The following is an 18,229-nucleotide window of genomic DNA, read 5'->3' as shown; positions in this document are numbered from 1 at the left end:
TATATAAGGATATGGTCATGTGAGGATATGGTCATGTGAGGACATGGTTATATAAGGATATGGTCATGTATGACAGGACGTCCGATAACAACTTCTATGATACATGAACACCCCTTAGTGCAAAACCAGAAGAGGAGTGCAGATTCACACAGTTTCATTTCGGTCTGGTGAGAGGGTTTGTGCTGGCCTCTGGCCTTGACATACCAGAACGCTCCCACTGCTACAGTGTGTGTGTGTGTGTGTGTGTGTGTGTGTGTGTGTGTGTGTGTGTGTGTGTGTGTGTGTGTGTGTGTGTGTGTGTGTGTGTGTGTGTGTGTGTGTGTGTGTGTGTGTGTGTGTGTGTGTGTGTGTGTGTGTGTGTGTGTGTGTGTGTGTGTGTGTGTGTGCGCGTTTGTGTGTGTGCGCGTTTGTGTGTGTGTGTGTGCGTGAGGGTGTTAAAGAGAGAGAGCACATCAGTGCGTGTGCAATGCATGTGTGTGCATTTGTGCGTGTGCATGGGTGTGCTACGTTGGTGCGTGCACACACACTTGTGTGTGAATGTCTCACCTCAGCACATCCTGAGAGTCCTTGTCCGAAGACCTTGAGGAGTACTAAAGCACGGGGCCTATCCTGGGAGGGGGAGAGAAAGAGACCCTGAACCGATAAGAAACGTTTCAGCCGGTAGGAACGAGGTGTCCTAACCCTCTCCCTCCTTCCTCGCTGTGCTGTTGACGTCTGTGAGGAAGATAGCAGATGATGTAGCAAGTTTATCCTCCGCTACCATGGCGAGCAATGACAGCCAATCAGCCTTAGCCGAGACACTGAGGCTTTGTCGTGCTTGTTGCTGGTTACTTTATGTAATGTACCTATTTTTTTAGAGGGTTGCTCTGGCCCCTGCAGGTGCATGTTATGCCATGGCCTGAAACCAAGGAGGTGGGCTAAGTGCTGACGGAGCTCAGAAAACAGCTACTCTGTCTTTCTCAAACATCTTCAAGGTCTCTGGGGAGGGATAAATGCCCATGAGAAGGTGTTTGCTTTGGGGAGAAAGCTCTGGAGCTGTACAGGGTAAGTCAGCTTCTTTTGGATGGTTTTCACCTGATAATAATATAGAACTAAAACTTTATCCTACAGGCTCAGGCAGAGTATAAAGTCTATTTTAGGTTTTTCACATTTGCTGTTAAGCAAATAATTATTAAGAACGTGTTAATTGCAGTTATTGTCTTATTCACTGATTGAAGTCCTGAAAATTACTTTCAACGTATTCTAAAGTATAAGTTACTTTTGTAAAGTTGCCTTTACATGATCAAATATGAATCACTTGGTTTTTTTATGTTATTTTAATGACATTGCATAAGTTTTAATATCCAAAGAGTTAATTCTGTGAGGTTGTCTGTGTCTCTCCCTTCTAGGTCCACACAGCGGCCGATTCGAGAGGGGTATCTGTACTCGCTGTTCCTTTTTCCTATGCATATACCTCTTTGAGATCTAGCTTTAAAGAGGCATAGGGCATGGGAAAATGGGGCTGCAGAGGTATTTCACAGACCGGACTACCCCTGGTCAACCAGCACAGCCCTAAGTTCTCCCTGTTCCCCCATCTTGGACCTGAACCAGAGGACTCCAGAAAACAAGACCACAACAAGACACCCTGAACGCAGTGGAGAGACTATACCATACCTCGTAATGAGAAACTGTGTTTTACAATGTCCTGAAATATTCTATTGTCATCTCCTTTACTTTGTTTTTTTTTTATGATAATACCATAGTATATTTCGTAGATGTCAAAGTTGTTGTTTTATTGCAGACTTTCTATATTGATGTGTTGTCCACCCAGTGAGTGGAATTGTCTGGTGTTGTTCAGTAACAAAGTCTATAAAAAAAACAATGTTGGGCTGAAGAACCAATTATTGATCTTCAAATGTTTGTGTCTTATTTTCTATTATTGGACAAATGTATCCCTTCAATTGGATCACCACGAATAGTTAGTAATCAGATAATCAAATCTTAAAAAGATTTACATTTGAGTTATTCTTTGACATAGTTCAAATAACACCATACCACCTTGTATTTATACCACGCAGAAACGACCTTATGACGATTTTAACAGAACATTCACAAATTAATAAGATTTCGAGGAATGGCAATCTTTTTAAGGTCAAGGGCATTGAAAAAGATGATTTAGATCCCAGTTAAGTCCCCCATTAGCTTAGTTATGGAAAGGTTACACTTTAATAATTTAAACAGTCGTTTTTCCTCAATCCTATGAGATGTAAAGAAGAATATAAAGTGGTTATGGTAAAGAGAAAGGTTTGAAATAGTGTGTTTCTGATCTTATCATACAAATTTTCCAAAAAACAGGAATCTCTGTGCTTTTCCAAAATGACGCAATGCTCTTAAAACTATGCTGCTTTCTAACAACTATGCACGGTTCTAAGAATCTTGCCTTTAATTCGGAGAATTCAGTTGCAATAGATGCGTGTACTTCTTGAATAATGTCTCCCGTATCAGAGCATCTATAGCCAAGGATAAAACGGAAGAGTGAGTGATGGGAGAATAACATGAGTGCTCATTATGCAGAAGACGGCCATTGGGACTACTACTCCCACCCTCCTCAGTCCTGTCGGCTCCACTCTGTCTGTAGCCATTCAGCCACAGAGCAGTCAGCTCTTAGCAGGGCATTTACCACATTCTTACATTACTAGACATGCTAGTTTGTCACAATGGTGAAATATTAACATTAACCGCAAAGTAAACTGCAGGTTATTTTTGAAATACTGTAATAAACATTAATGTTGTGCCTCCTACTGGTTATTCCCAGAATAATGTTTTGTCAACCAATGACAGAAAATGTATATAAATAATGTATGTCTGTTGCTCAGTTTGTAGTAGCTTTGATTTACTTCGTACTGTGATTTATTTCATTACAACAAACTGTGTTCTTGACACAATTTTAGTAAACAATCAATCAGATATTGTGCCTGATACAACTCATGTATACAGTAAATGGATGAGTAGCACTTACAAAATAAGTTAAATCAAATATTTTTCTTTCAGGTCTCCTCAACACCTGGAAACGATCTAGTTCAACCCAAAGACAATCCCTTCCTACCCAATACCCACCCTCAGATCAAACAAACTCAGATGGACTGATTCAGATTTAGCTGGCTTTAGATATTTACAGTAGTTTATCCACTCTGAAATCGACTGTTTGGAATGATGAATTTGAAAGGTATCTATTGTTGTATTAAAAATACAGTGACTTTAAAAAATACAAATAAAAAATGAGGCCTACACTATCCTTTCCATTTAGCTTAGACAATACCATAATATTTCATGGCTGAGAATGAATGTCAATTAAAGTTACTTCCAGTAGCCAAACAGTTTTCCCTGAGTTCCTTTAGGCCCCCAACACCACACTCATATGCAGATCACCATTTTGGTCAGGCAAAAACAGTGCCTCTCAGTCTACAGACAAGCGGAAAAAACAACATATTTAACCATTGGTTGTTATCTGTGCCTTACCAAAATCAATGCAAGAAGCAAAACGATTCGTGAGTATTTTTTTTTGCAGAGCCCAATACCATTGTATTCAATAGACCAATGCCAACAGCAATAGGTGTCAGTATCCCTTAGATTTTACCTAAACCATAGATTATGTCAAAATTATAATTTAGGCCTATTGTTTGGAAACGTGAAACTCTAAATGTCTTCGTTTAGTAGAGTGCACAGTCAGGGACTCAATACCAGAGCTGTGATTTTGCAGGACTGGCTACATTTTTTTACATTTACACTTGAGTCATCTAGCAGATGCTCTTATCCAGAGAGACGTGCAGTTAGTGAGTACATACATTTCTATACTGTAGTGAGTGCATGCACATTTCATACCAATCCTCGATAGTATCTGGGCATATTTGACCTCAGATGCACTGCAAGCCCTGAGTGTTGTGTCAGATGTTCTGTTTTTTTAGAACCAACTTCACTCAGAACTGGTTGAGATAGAGTGAGCATAATCATCCGATTAGAGGTGACATAAATAGACTACTTTCAACATAAATTTCCCATTGGTAAATGGGATGGACCCTTGAATGACTCCAGAATTGTTTATGACGGAAATTCGGAATGACTCAATCAGCCACCGATTTTGCTGGCATCAACTAATGACTTAGGTAACATACACCTCTAGCAGACTTTAAGGCGCCGTTCCCTCGCGCCTCTCGAGGAAGTGCGAATCCTTCGATTGAGAGACAATAGAGCTCAATGATCTTGTAGTTACCTCTTCTTTGATGTCTCTTTCAACCTCTTTGAAGATGCAAATCTCCTGCTAGCAGAGTGCAGTCAAGGATCGGAGCCACACCATACCACCGGACGCCATCGGAAATATTTGTCTTACAGCAGCCGGCATACAGACACGTATCTATCTGCATACAGACGTATCTATCTGTATGACACTACATGTTGCTGCAGACAGATGGCAGTGGCCTATACTGCCTACTGATATAAACCCTAACCCTAGATAAGCCCTATCTAATCAATTTGGATAATTGTGATAATGATGTATGTATGTTCATAATGTAAAGGGAGGGTTGAAGAAACGCACCACTGACACCTGCTATCCCCCTTCAATATTTGCTAAACCTATAGAAGCAATGGACGATACCAAAATCAGCACAAAGTTATTGCCATACATTTTCTGGAATTATACCGCTTGTTGCGTGATCTTATGACAGGTGTTTAAACGCCAAGCCATTGTATTCTTTCATACACAACCCATGCAAACTTACCGTGTCAATAACTCGTCTCATAGCTATAGATCTATTTATGACGTCATGGTTTAATTTGGCCTAGAATTTGCTTTGATTTAATTTTTACCTTTATTTAACTTGGCGAGTCAGTTAAGACCAAATTCTTATTTTCAATGACGCCTAGGAACAGTTTGTTAACTGCTTTGTTCAGGAGCATGAACGACAGATGTTTACCTTGTCGGCTCAGTGATTTGATCTTGCAACCTTTTCGGTTACTAGTCTAACGCTTTAACCACTAGGCTGCCTGCTGCCCAGTGCCTGGAAGATTAGTGAACGCATATGTGAATGAAATACGCCTCTGATTGTAGAGTATCTGTTTGGTTAAAAGACAATTATTCCCAAGGACTGAACCGAAACTATTATGGAATAGTACATGCATAATGGCGAAAACAAGCAAAAGGTAAAAAGCAAGAAGCTGGTAACAATTATACATTTTATTTGTGAAAAACGTAATATCCAAATGTTTACATATATTTATCTGTATATACATAAAACGTAGTACTTTGCAAGTAATTAAAATGTCTATAATAGCCTCAAAAAGGACAACGATGAAGACAGATCTAGATTCTAGATACAAATTCCCCAATTGGAATCAACCAGTTGCGAGTCAAATAATTAAACAGAAGTTCACTATTAAAACAGAAGTTATACTATAAGAATCAGTCTTTAGGATTGCTGTCCAATCAGTAGTAACACTGCGCCAACATCATGGGGTGAATTGGTTTTCCATGAATCATCTGTTGCAAGGGGACTCTCTGAATGTGATGCGGGCAGAGCGCTTGTGTTCTCTGGGCGAAGGTTGGGAGCTGTCCACCAAGCGCTTGGTGCTGAAATGACCGAGCGGCGTAGACCAGTGGTGGCAGTAGAGATGCTGGAGGAGAAAAGAATTCTGGTCGCAGGTCTTGGACCTCGCGTTTCAGCTTCATCCTTCTGTTTTGAAACCATGTTTTCACCTGAAAGGAAATCATAAAATATGATACATTAGTGAATGCTAACGTTGTAATGGTGTTCTTGATCAAATCGTAAATCCAAGTTGTGAAGACATGTCGTAGCTTAGGGTATGGCATGTGCCCTTACCTGAGTTTCAGAGAGCTTCATTTTCTCAGCAATCTTTCTCCTCTGAGTTGTACCGAGGTATTTGTGTTTGTTGAAGGTTCGTTCTAGTCTGCAGATCTGATCAGAGGTGAACTTGGTTCTCATCCTGCGGTGTAGTGCATACTCGCCCTCGCTATCGTCCCCCACCTCGCTCTCAGAGTCCGTCGTGTAGCCACAGCTATCTGGGAAGGTAAACAAACAAATTATTGTCAGTCATTCATCCAGAAATCAAAAGTAGGCTTATATGTAACACACTCCAACATCAAATGCTCAAATCGATTGTTTTGAGGGGGGAAATGATACACGTACTGTTTGGAGATGATGGAGTGTAGTCGTCTTTAGTAGCAAGCTCGTTCATGTCGACATGAAGTATCACTTCAGTAGGTCCTTTCGGCTCAACTGCAACTTGATTATACGTTGATGGAGCTTGAGGAACAACTACACAAGGCATGCGAGACCTTGTCCTGTCATATATTGTGTCTTCTTCGATGTCCACTTGGTCCGTTGAAGTGTTGTAAAAACTTTGAGATAACCATTCTACTGAGAAGTTCGCCATGGTGTGCCCTCTTGTTGGTGCGATCTGGTGGTCTGTTGTGAGGCCTCGAGCCTCGGGTCCTCGCTCTATATAGGAGACACCCCACTGTATTTGCATATGCAAAGGACTCTCAACCGAACGATAAAAACCGTGATGGTCGGTGTAATGGAAATTAATAGATGTTTCAATTGTGTTTTTTCACAAGTTCAGTGGCCTCGTTGATGTGTCCCGGCGCCACTGTGTCTGAGTAGGCTATGAAACTCCGTCTTGTCAGGCATAGCCTCCTAGTTGCCCATCTCAGAATGAAATGATTTAGGCATGTCAATTACTAAAGAGTATGACTTTATTATAAGCCATTATGAGATTAGAGTAGACAGGGTTAAACACAATTGTAGTCCACTGCTTTGATTATTTACATTATTTAATTTGGAAAAGTAAATACTTTTTTTTAAAAATCTGTCATTAGCATTGGCATGATTTATTGATCGTCTACAATAATTTAACGGGGAAATGTATAGGCCCTATATATCCATGCAATGCAAATATTACCCCAAAATGACGGCCTTTTTCTATACGTAAAATGCTCTATTGCGCTGATATTCTATGGGGCCAGGCTACTGTAACTATCATTTGTGAGACCATTGTTCCAGACGTAGACAGAAGCGCCCAGCTGTCTGCTCACCAACATGAAGCTGATTGCTGATGAGGACCAATTGTATGTCTGACACAGTGGGTGTGATTGCTGTCAACATGCCTAAACGGAAAATGAGAGAGACACATTTTGATCTCTGTTTACTTGTGAATTTGAAAAGGCATTTGCTTTAGGCCCCTGGCGAATAGTGAATCTCAAGCAAACAAGTTCCACAGCAGGTCTCAATGCAGTTCCTATATTTCATTCGGCACAACAACATCACTGTACTTCTTCGTAATTACTGCACTGTTGGAGCTAGAAACACAAGCGTTTCGCTTCACCTGTGATAACATCTGCAAATCTATGTACGCGACCAATAAACTTTGATTTGATTTCATTGCATAATATAGCCTACAGTAGTTACCCTCTATATCGTATCTGTCAGTATCTGTCTGTATGGGTGGTTTTGTGATTTAGTCTACCACCTTTAAATGATCACGCTTCCATTGATTCGTTTATGGCCAACTGGGCAATGACTGGTTTTCACATGTATTTATATAGACAAAGTTGTCCTATCTATTTCCTACTTCAAGACATAGGGTCTCAGCAATCGTATCACATAATCCCAGTGTTACCTCTGGCTCAACTTCAAACCTGAGATCGGACTATTTAGCACACAAAACCCCCAGACTCTCTGGAGCCAGTCCCTAGGGCTCATGTGGTAAGTGTAAACTCATCAATGACAGGCTCAATTAGGACTAATTGTTGACCATGATCTCCTCGTTAGCTAACATTTGAAGTGCCGCATTAGAGACAAACAGAATTAGTTGACGCGCATATGAAAGCACAGTATGTGGGCCACTGCTGTGGCGGACAAGAGAGGGAAGTGACGTAGATGATACAGCCTAAAATGTAGCTGTTCTGTCAGATTTTCATTGATTCGTAAATAAATAAATCACGGTTACCACGCTATATGCAAAGGCCAATATATAATTTGTTTTGTAGGCCTACGATTTGTTACCTGGTAGTCATGGGCCAACATCAGGGAGAGTAGCTGCTGCCTTGGCAGTTTTGGCCTACAGTTCTCTTCAACAGCGTCTACACTAATCTCATAAAGGCCTATAATGAAGTCATACTTTTTAATAATTGAAATGCCTAAATAATTTAATTCTCAGATGGGCAAGTAGGAGGCTATACCTGACAAGACGGAGTTAATGGGGTTCCTTAATAAATACAAAACATACAGATTTCATTGTTGGTTAGTGTAAGTAAATATTTCACGGTAATGTCTACACTTGTTGTATTCGGCGCATGTGACAAATAAGTTTGCTTTGATTTGATCAGGGAAGCTACCAGATTGACAACTCTGGCCCAAGAACCAATCAACTGATCCCCAAACACACTGCGTTTCAACCCCAACCAATCAACCCCAACCACACTGCGTTTCATAACCCTGGAGCCTCTAGTCTTGAACGATAGATCAATGTGATCTATTCATGGTACCCCTAATCAATGTAATCAAACTAATGGGATCATCCTACATTTAACAGAATTTATTTAATCTGTCCATATGGCCCTTGACAGCAACTATTGTCGCTGGCAAACTTGGAAATGTTGACATTGCATACGAAAGTAGAAAAGTAAAGTTGTGATATAAGATAGACTTTATTGAATGATAAATATACTTTTAACATCTGTACATCTTTATAAGAAATATAAAAAAATTCACGTCCAAGAAAGAAAAGAAAAAAACTAGATTGCACTTGATTTTGTGGAAAGTTCAGTCTGTAGCTTAATGTCCTTAATAGAAATGTGCGTAAGAGTGTTGATGAGAAACCATCTGTTCCATGGGCATCTGTTGCACCATGGGCTGGTATATCACGTGGTTTGCAGCGGGGGAGAGTTGCTGGTCACCGAAGCTGTGGTACTGAAATGGTCGCATGGGCTGGAACATCATCTGAGACTGAACTGGGTACTCTACGCGCAAGTCTAGGAGCTCCCTTTTCAGTTTCATCCTCCTGTTCTGAAACCAAGTTCTCACCTGAAACATAACATGAAAATGGATTAGAACCAAATTAACACTAATGTAATCGAATGAAATATAAGTACACGTTGTATAGGCCTAATGACAAAAATGTGCATACCCACTGGGCACAAACGGGTTGAGTCAACGTTGTTTGAACCAACGTGGAATAGACGTCTGTGTCCAGTAGGTAGTTTACATTTAGTTTAGTTCCTGACCTGAGTTTCAGAGAGGTTCAGCTTCAGTGCCGTTTTGACTCTTTCTCCAGCATCTGGATATTTGTGTTTGTTGAAAATCTTCTCCAGCTTTTCTATCTGCTCCGGTGTGAACCTAGTACGCACGCGTCGTTGGCCTCCGTCTCTCTCTCCGTCGCTCGCCTCTTCCACAGAGGGACATTCCGAGGAGGCAGCCTCACTGTCATACCCTGAGGTGTACCCGTTTTCTGAAACTGTGGTAACATGTCAGTGAATACACTTCAATAAAACGCCATCGTTAATCATGTAAAATATGTTTTTTTTTTACTATTATTATTGTATCGTATAGTAAATTGTACTTACGACTTGGGGAAGAGCATGTTGTTGGATGCAGAGGTGAGCTCAACCTGGATTCTATATTTTGGGGTTCTTCAGTGGAATCCGTGAGTTCAATCCTTGTGGTCTTTGGTTTTGTTTGGAGGTAGACCTTGTTAAAAAATGTTGGCGGTCGAGGCTGGACCATGCAAGGAACATGGGATCTGAAGTAGGTTGGCATAATATCCGCAGATCCTTCTTTCGGGTGGGTGTTGTGATTGCTCTGTGCGAGCCAGTCTACAGAGAAGACCTTGACCATGTTTGCTTCTAGGAGCTCTGTGTTGGTCAGCAAACTATCTATGGCGGGTCAGAGAATGTTGTGACAAGACCTGTTGAGGGCCCTCCCTATAAAGTCCCGACCCACTTCAAAATTTGCATCTGCAAAGGCGTGTTAACGCCTGATCGATTCCCAGTGATTGGGGCCTAATGCCTCGTTGTTGAAGCCTTTACATGTCCTGTGATTGTGTGAAAGCCTGGCGCCACCAAGTCTGTGAGAACCAGTTTAGCTCATGCGTTTGTCTGCCTCAGCTGAAACTATACCGAAACATCACATACAGAGGCGGAGAGTCATCCTCTGCATCATAGTTCAAAGGATATTTATATGTTGACACATAAACGCCTACAATGTGTGTATTTAATAAAAAGAAGAACTTGATGTTTAAGTTGTATTCCAGAACGAATAGATCAGCAGACCAATTAAAAACACTATCTAATCAAGATAACAGGATTTGCCATTGGCCAAGACCTAATAAAAAGATAACCTCAATATGACTAAACGTGTAACACCATGCTGCAACACAAGTTAGTGAGAAGACAATTGTGTCTATATCTGTACCTTGTGATCCCAGACGTGACACCACAGGTTCAAGAGTGCTGGGGTGATCTTTGTTCCTGGGGCCAGTCGTTTATCCCGATCTGGTAACCTAAACAGGTAAAACTCCAGACCTTCTACAGTATTACGTGATTAATCAGTTGTAAAAAGGTTTTTTATATGGGCTATGATGGGACCAGAGTTTTTCTAATCAGGTCACATGGTTAAAAAAAAGAAAGTATTGGCAAAACTCCTGGCCTTGGGGAGGATGACAACTCTGTCAAACTGCAGCAAACTTGTACTTGTTCATATTCATTATATTTTAAAGCTAGACTAACAGGGGGGTTTCCTCTAGCCTACACAGACACAGTGACAGCAACAGGATTGGACAATATAACTGCTTTGTGCATGTTTGCATTATGTAGGCCTAATAACTCCCAGTCTATTGTGATTATTGATTAAACTTGGGCTGACTAGGATACCTAGACCTTTTAAATCCAAAATGATTGGCAGAGAATTTGTGCACGAGTTGACAAATCATGAGGCTAATCGGTCTAAAAACAGCACTTTTCCCTTTAACGCTTTTGCATCAATATCTTTTATTTAACTAAACCAAAAGTGGCGGAGCTCTGCCCCCACCTGATTGAAACGTTTTCTTCCGGTCCTCGATCGTACACATACATTTCAGGCAATCACTGTGGCCTCTAGGATTTTATGGGAATGGAATGCTATTTTATAATCCGTTATAGTTGACCACTCTGAAATAAATTATTTAAATGATTTTACACAATATGCAATATAACCACCAACATTGCTCAGCCTGCAGTCTGATCATTTACATCATTCCTTTCTAAATATCAGCCCCTTCCATGATACTAACATCAAATGTAAAGCAAAGGCAAGTAAAATACTGCTCTAAAGGTTTAGCATTAACACCTCTTCGATACCCCGGTGAACACTGGCGCCACTGGCCCAACAGACAGCATTTGGCGCAGTCGGTTTAAACATTACAGATCAAAGGTATTACAGTAGCAACACAATTAGGTTTGATTGTAATGTAAATAGTGGAGAGCAAGCTGTAAAGAAGTCGGAAAAACGCCTACAATGGCTACAGTACATGTGGTTTTGCATAGCTTACAACTGCGTAAAGTATCCCCAAATAGGCCTATCCAAAATTGCATTCCAGCCAGATGTTCTCCAGAAAGAATGTCAAAAACATCTAGAAATGGGAAGTTGAAGAAATTTGGTCAACCCAAATGATCCAACCAGGCCAATGTCGCCAGGTGTCCCTTCTCTCTGTATGCGAAGCCCTTCACGTGTTTCAGTCTCTTCAGATGGAATACCCCCAGCAGCTACGGGACAATAAACCCTAAAATTATCGCTTAGATATGACAATGCAGATAAGGATATATTGAATGTCTCCTTTATCGATGATCTGACTATTGCTTCTCAGCCTCCCAATTACGACCCTTTATCTCGTGTGCTTTGAAGAGGTGCCCTGATCCCGTCAGATAACAATGGAAGCTGTCCGGTCCTCACGGGACGCCGCCGGGGGAAGTCGCTTCCATACAGAGCATATTTCCTCGCCTCTGTGGCAACGTCCTTAGTAGTCGGAGACAAATTGGACCCCCACCTTTAACACCCCGACTCACACATACAATGAGTCTGCCACTGTCGCATGCTCTCCGATCCTCAGTGATCGGGTAGTTTTTGTTTGTTTGTTGTTTTGCTATAAATCCATACAAAAACACAAGTAGGATACAATACATCTTCTCATAGATTGAGTTTGCTTCTCATTTTAAGCATGGTGGGCTACATTCTCGTCCCCTGGTTGATGAATTATATAAAAATCATGAACTTTTCTTTCAGTAAGAAAATATATGAACATATGTGGGAAAACACCAAAAATAGGCATTTGGCATAAACTAACATATTTAGCACATTTACATCAGACTCTGAAACATGAAAGATTACAAGGTAGCTTACTTTGCGTTTTTAGAGTTTTTAGATGCTTGAAATAGTGGTAGGAGACATACAATAACTGTAACTACAGCACTTTATTCTCATATTAAATACATCATTTAAACGAAAATTAACTTAACAAGATGTCAATGTGCTAAATATGGTAGTATGATTATGCCAATGTTTATTTTTTTTGTATTGCCACATGCATGTATGTTGATATATATTTTGGACTGAAAAAAAAGGGAGAACATTTCATGATGTTTTAGCATTAATCAACCAGGGACAAGAACCTAGCATACCATGCTCAAAATGTGTAGCAAAACTCAATCTATTAAAACATTTATTGTAGTTGTTTCAATCCGTTTGCAAATCACATGTTTAGAAAATTGATCTAATTTCACTTTTGCAAGTATGACTATGCAACAATTTGTAGCCTATATACACCGTAGTTACATTGCAACATTAACGTTTGTTTTAAAAGCACTTAGTGTATGGAACTATAGCAATTATTCAGGTATTTGAAATCCTTTAGTCGTAATAGCATACTACATCATGATTTTGATCATTTCTTTGTATCTTGAAATGCTGTAATTATCATGTCAAATAGCCATTGGCAATGTATTTAGAATGGCGCTCCAGAGGGATGAATATGGTCATTAGCTATCTGTGGTCGCATCAAAATGTCTAACTTAGCTATAATACAGGAGTACACTCAGTGAATTAAAGATATTACGTCAACTCATTATGAAACATTGTTGCACATTATCATTATTATGTTGTCTCGGACACTAGCAATCGAAATTCGTGTAAGAGAAACGCGAGCATCCATATGCCTCCACCAGAAGGATTTTTATAAGTCCCATACTGTTTTCTACTCTCCTCATCCCAATATAATAAAAAAAAACAATTAAATGTTTCACATGACATTGTAGTCCGCTTTGGAGAGAATCAAGGAGTTGGATGTGCGCTGTGGGTTGTCAGGCTATTGGGTGCAATGTGGGGGGTTGAGCTGGATTCTTACAAAAAAAAAGTTATTACCACTAAAGAGAGAAAAATGAAAAGTTTTCCCAGACAACCCCCTGCTACTAAAGGAACCCAGTGGGGTGTGGAGGGTTTGGAGTCTGTTGAGTAGTTGTCTGACCAGGGCTAGGAATAGGTCCTCTCTGTTCATATAATCATATTCCTTATGGCTTAATAGACCAAACTGATCCTAGATCAGCAAGGACGTGGGTCACTGGAAGGTGGCCTTCACCCTCTTCAGTGTGTCCTGGATCCTGCGGGTGTGTCGGTCAGTGGGGTTGTGGTAGAAGTTGGCCTCGTTGTCTGCAGCCAGCAGGGGGATGTCACAGCCGCTGAGGTGGCCTATTCTTAGTCTTATGTAGGCCTGCAGCCCCGGGTCAGGCGTGAAGGAGTACACCGTCTCCTGGAACGCATGCACCTGACTCACCACCTTGGCTATGGTCCTGGAGAGTGAGGAAGGAGAGAGCAGGAGAGAGAGAGAGAGAGAGTGTGGGGGAAAGAAGCAGATAAAGCGGTAAAGAGGGGTGACAAGAAAGTACAGGAAATTAGGACAAATGCAGCGGTAAAAGTTGGGGCCACCATGGAGATGGAGAACAAGACAGACAGAGAGAGTGAAAAGGAGAAAAATGAGTTTGCTATTGTTCATCTGTGGCAGAAACATAGACATAGTTTGCCACCACTTTACTGAACACTTGCACCATATACAGTACAGTAAGTGACCTGATTTCCAGAGTAGTCGGGGAACCTAGGGTCTATCATAACCAGCTGTGATGCTGCCTCTCACCGTGACCCTTATGACCACAGCATCTGTCAACATCGATGCGTCTCGGAGCACCTGGTGTGCCACATCTCCTAATATCACACCCCATCCCCGATACACCATCTGGCTGTGTGCTAGCTTTAGTAGAGGAACCCAAATCGTACACGACTGCCACAGAATAAGCAGCTGTGTCATTATCGTCCGCCGCGACTTTCTGTGAACCCAGCATCTGGCCGCCATATTTGAGTGGGTAGAAGGACACAGGGAAACTTGTTTGATGGCAATTTGGCCCACTTCGTTACATCGAGGGAGAAAGTTAATCTCAAGTTTATGCCGTTTATCAATGAGCGTCAGGTTGATATCCCTGTCAGTGCAAAGGTGACCAAAATTAATCTCAAATGTAGATGCATGCAAATAAACGCTATAGGCAAGTATTTGGAATGTATAGGCCTTGTGTAGGCTACAAGATTTTCTAGACCCAGATTAAACATAGTCCTGGGCATGTATTCACAAAGCATCTCAGAGTAGGAGTGCTGATCTAGGATCACATTTTCCCTATCCATATAATCTTATTCATTATGATCTAAAAGGCTAAACTGATCCTAGATCACCACTCCTACTCTGAGACAGTTTGTGAATACAGGCCCAGAAGCCGGTTTCCCGGACCCTAAATAAGCCTAGTCCTTGATTTAAACCCACTTTCAAATACTCCATTCAGATTCTCCTTAAAACATCCTTTTTAGTCCACGACTTAATCTGTGTCCAGGAAACCGGCCCTGAGAAATTGCATTACGTTCATTCACCTGAGTTTAGGCCACTTGTAGGCGCCACTGGTCAGGGTGAAGGCTCCTATCTCCAGCTGCTGAATGTGCATGGCCAGGATGTGGACAGCAGGGAGGGTGGGTCTCCTCCTCACATGCTCTCCTCCCATCAGACACAGGTTATCACTCTTCAGAAAGACCTGACAAAGAGGGAGGGGGAGAGAGGGAAATAGAGTGAGTGAGAGAGAGAAAGAGCATTCACAAACAGATGTCTTACTCTTCCAATTGATTTATAACATTGATTTCATGAAAAAATAAACTATAAAGTTGAGCAAAATCCCTCCTCTTTGCAAGGTCGGCACGTGTGCTGTATGTTACTTGAGAATATTTTCCATCAAGTTTGGTTCTATATGCGCAGCAGTCTAAGGCACTGCAACTCAGTGCAAGAGGCGTCACTGGAGTCCCTGGTTTGAATCCAGGCTGAATCACATCCGGCATTGATTGGAAGTCCCATAGGACGGCGCACAATTGGCCCAGCATTGTCCGGGTTTGGCCGGGGTAGGCTGTCATTGTAGATAAGAATTTGTTCATAACTGAATTGCCTAGTTACATAAAGGTTATATAAATAAAAATTAATATATAGCCAGTGGTGGAAAAAGTCCTAAAATGTTATACTTGAGTAAAAGTAAAGATAACTTAATAGAAAATGACTCAAGTAAAAGTCACCCAGTAAAATACTACTTGAGCAAAAGTCTAAAAGTTGTTGGTTTAAATATTCTTAAATATCAAAAGTCAATGGAATTGCTCAAATATACTTAAGTATCAAAAGTAAAAGTTTTAATGATTTTAACCCCTTATATTATGCAAACTAAACTCAGCAAAAAAATAAACTTCCTCTCACTGTCAACTGCGTTTATTTTCAGCAAACTTAACATGTGTAAATATTTGTATGAACATAACAAGATTCAACAACTGAGACATAAACTGAACAAGTTCCACAGACATGTGACTAACAGAAATTGAATAATGTGTCCCTGAATAAATGGGGGGCAGTCAAATCAAAAGTAACAGTCAGTATCTGGTGTAGCCATCAGCTGCATTAAGTACTGCAGTGCATCTCCTCCTCATGGACTGCACCAGATTTGCCAGTTCTTTCTGTGAGATGTTACCCCACTCTTCCACCAAGGCACCTGCAAGATCCCGGATATTATTTGGGGGAATGGGCCTAGCCCTAGCCCTCACCCTCCGATCCAACAGGTCCCAGACATGCTCAATGGGATTGAGATCCGGGCTCTTCGCTGACCATGGCATAACACTGACATTCCTGTCTTGCAGGAAATCATGCACGAAACGAGCAGTATGGCTGATGGCATTGTCATGCTGGAGGGTCATGTCAGGATGAGCCTGCAGGAAGGGAACCACATGAGGGAGGATGTCTTCCCTGTAACGCACAGCGTTGAGATTGCCTGCAATGACAACAAGCTCAGTCCGATGATGCTGTGACACATCACCCCAGACCATGACGGACCCTCCACCTCCAAATCGATCCCGTTCCAGAGTACAGGCCTCGGTGTAACGCTCATTCCTTCGACGACAAACGCAAATCCGTCCATCACCTCTGGTGAGACAAAACTGTGACTCGTCAGTGAAGAGCCCTTTTTGCCAGTTCTGTCTGGTCCAGCGATGGTGGGTTTGTGCCCATAGGCGACGCTGTTGCCGGTGATGTCTGGTGAGGACCTGCCTTACAACAGGCCTACAAGCCTCAGTCCAGCCTCTCTCAGCCTATTGGGACAGTCTGAACACTGATGGAGGGATTGTGTGTTCCTGGTGTAACTCAGGCAGTTGTTGTTGCCATCCTGTACATGTCCCTTAGGTGTGATGTTCGGATGTACCGATCCTGTGCAGGTGTGGTTACACGTGGTCTGCCACTGCGAGGACGATCAACTGTCCATCCTGTCTCCCTGTAGCGCTGTCTTAGGCGTCTCACAGTACGGACATTGCAATTTATTGCCCTGGCCACATCTGCAGTCCTCATGCCTCCTTGCAGCATGCCTAAGGCACATTCACACAGATGAGCAGGGACCCTGGGCATCTTTCTTTTGGTGTTTTTCAGAGTCAGTAGAAAGGCCTCTTTAGTGTCCTAAGTTTTCATAACTGTGATCTTAACTGCCTACCGTCTGTAAGCTGTTAGTGTCTTAACGACCGTTCCACAGGTGCATGTTCATTAATTGTTTATGGTTCATTGAACAAGCATGGGAAACAGTGTTTAAACCCTTTACAATGAAGATCTGTGAAGTTATCTGGATTTTTACAAATTATCTTTGAAAGACAGGGTCCTGAAAAAAGGACATTTCTTTTTTTGCTGAGTTTAGATGGCCCAATTTTAACTTACAGATAGCCAGGCGCAAACTCCAACACTCAGACATTAATTTACAAACAAAACATGTGTGTTTAATGAGTCCGCCAGATCAGAGGCAGTAAGGATGACCAGGGATGTTCTCTTTATAAGTGCGTGAATTGGACTATTTTCCTGTCAAAATGTAAAAAGTGCTTTTGGGTGTCAGGTAAAATGTATGGAGTAAAAAGTACATTATTTTCTTTAGGAATGTAGTGAAGTAAAAGTTGTCAAAAATAGTAAAAATACTCCCCAAAACAACATAAATAAATACTTAAAGTATTTTTACTTAATTAAGTACTTTACACCAGCCTTCAGCCATTCTCAAATAAGAATACGGTGTGATGTCTGGTAGCACAAGATTAGTTTCTATATAACAATCGTTTAAATAAATCAGTAAAAAAATTCATATAACAAAATGCTGGCCAGCTGTGAGCATGTCACAGAATTTCACACACAGATGTGCTGCTTGAAGGTGTTTTTCTTTCGGTTTATTTGCCTGAAGCACCATGTCTCTGGTACAGCAGAGGGCGTGCACACACACACACACACACACACACACACACACACACACACACACACACACACACACACACACACACACACGCCTCACCTGCACGGCTCGCAGATCCTCAAGGACCTCACACACCTTGGTAGACAGATGTTTCCAAGCCTATCGGCAAGAGAAGAGGTGTTTCATTTAGCAAGAACCAATAAATCTGTCTCACACTTACGGAAGCTTTACTCCCTTAAAGTTCAGCATTGACTAGAACAGGTAGAATATTATTAGAACATGGAGAAACAACAAGAATACATACATTTCAGTTGTTACACTTACACAATTAAACTGGACGTTTCTGTTGCACTTCATGGGGTAAGCACCCAC

At 41.4% G+C, this 18,229-nt stretch overlaps 3 protein-coding genes and 1 long non-coding RNA gene across 6 annotated transcripts in view; 1 reads left to right on the top strand and 3 right to left on the bottom strand.

The window, feature by feature from the left end:
- Nucleotides 1-647: 647 nt before the first annotated feature.
- LOC115193961 (uncharacterized) lies at nt 648-1,895 on the top strand. The gene is made up of 2 exons (XR_003878268.1): nt 648-1,044; nt 1,389-1,895. It is a non-coding gene; the product is annotated as an uncharacterized LOC115193961 (long non-coding RNA).
- Nucleotides 1,896-5,425: 3,530 nt separating this feature from the next.
- On the bottom strand, nt 5,426-6,261 carry vent (ventral expressed homeobox). Its single transcript, XM_029752112.1, has 3 exons — nt 6,183-6,261; nt 5,856-6,055; nt 5,426-5,731 (listed from the first exon to the last, which is right to left on the bottom strand). The coding sequence occupies exons 1-3, from the start codon at nt 6,229-6,231 to the stop codon at nt 5,462-5,464; spliced, it is 519 nt and encodes a 172-aa protein (XP_029607972.1). The 5' UTR covers nt 6,232-6,261; the 3' UTR covers nt 5,426-5,461.
- A 2,479-nt stretch (nt 6,262-8,740) lies between these two features.
- Nucleotides 8,741-10,014, bottom strand: LOC115193394 (homeobox protein vent1-like). The gene is made up of 3 exons (XM_029752111.1): nt 9,620-10,014; nt 9,281-9,510; nt 8,741-9,080 (listed from the first exon to the last, which is right to left on the bottom strand). The coding sequence occupies exons 1-3, from the start codon at nt 9,888-9,890 to the stop codon at nt 8,841-8,843; spliced, it is 741 nt and encodes a 246-aa protein (XP_029607971.1). The 5' UTR covers nt 9,891-10,014; the 3' UTR covers nt 8,741-8,840.
- Nucleotides 10,015-11,020: 1,006 nt separating this feature from the next.
- Nucleotides 11,021-18,229, bottom strand: part of kndc1 (kinase non-catalytic C-lobe domain containing 1) — a 59,950-nt gene continuing 52,741 nt past the window's right edge. For all 3 annotated transcript variants that reach the window (XM_029753121.1, XM_029753122.1, XM_029753123.1), the window contains 3 exons: nt 17,957-18,016; nt 14,991-15,148; nt 11,021-13,870 (listed from right to left, as the gene is read on the bottom strand). In XM_029753121.1, coding sequence (XP_029608981.1) covers nt 13,639-13,870; nt 14,991-15,148; nt 17,957-18,016 — 450 coding nt within the window. In that variant the 3' untranslated portion in view covers nt 11,021-13,638. The remainder of the gene's footprint in view (nt 13,871-14,990; nt 15,149-17,956; nt 18,017-18,229) is intronic.

This window comes from Salmo trutta, chromosome 5, assembly GCF_901001165.1.
Source record: "Salmo trutta chromosome 5, fSalTru1.1, whole genome shotgun sequence".
In the NCBI taxonomy this organism is placed as follows: Eukaryota; Metazoa; Chordata; class Actinopteri; order Salmoniformes; family Salmonidae; genus Salmo; species Salmo trutta.
The sequence above is the reverse complement of the archived record's forward strand: the minus strand, read 5'-3'. Positions and strand labels throughout refer to the sequence as shown.

Coding starts and splice junctions, on each gene's coding strand:
- vent (XM_029752112.1), bottom strand. CDS start 6,231: ATGAACGAGCTTGCTACTAAAGACGACTACACTCCATCATCTCCAAAC. Junction 6,056..6,182: donor CACTCCATCATCTCCAAACA/GTACGTGTATCA, acceptor TTACCTTCCCAG/ATAGCTGTGGCTACACGACG. Junction 5,732..5,855: donor TGAAGCTCTCTGAAACTCAG/GTAAGGGCACAT, acceptor ATTTCCTTTCAG/GTGAAAACATGGTTTCAAAA.
- LOC115193394 (XM_029752111.1), bottom strand. CDS start 9,890: ATGGTCAAGGTCTTCTCTGTAGACTGGCTCGCACAGAGCAATCACAAC. Junction 9,511..9,619: donor AACATGCTCTTCCCCAAGTC/GTAAGTACAATT, acceptor ATGTTACCACAG/TTTCAGAAAACGGGTACACC. Junction 9,081..9,280: donor TGAACCTCTCTGAAACTCAG/GTCAGGAACTAA, acceptor GTTATGTTTCAG/GTGAGAACTTGGTTTCAGAA.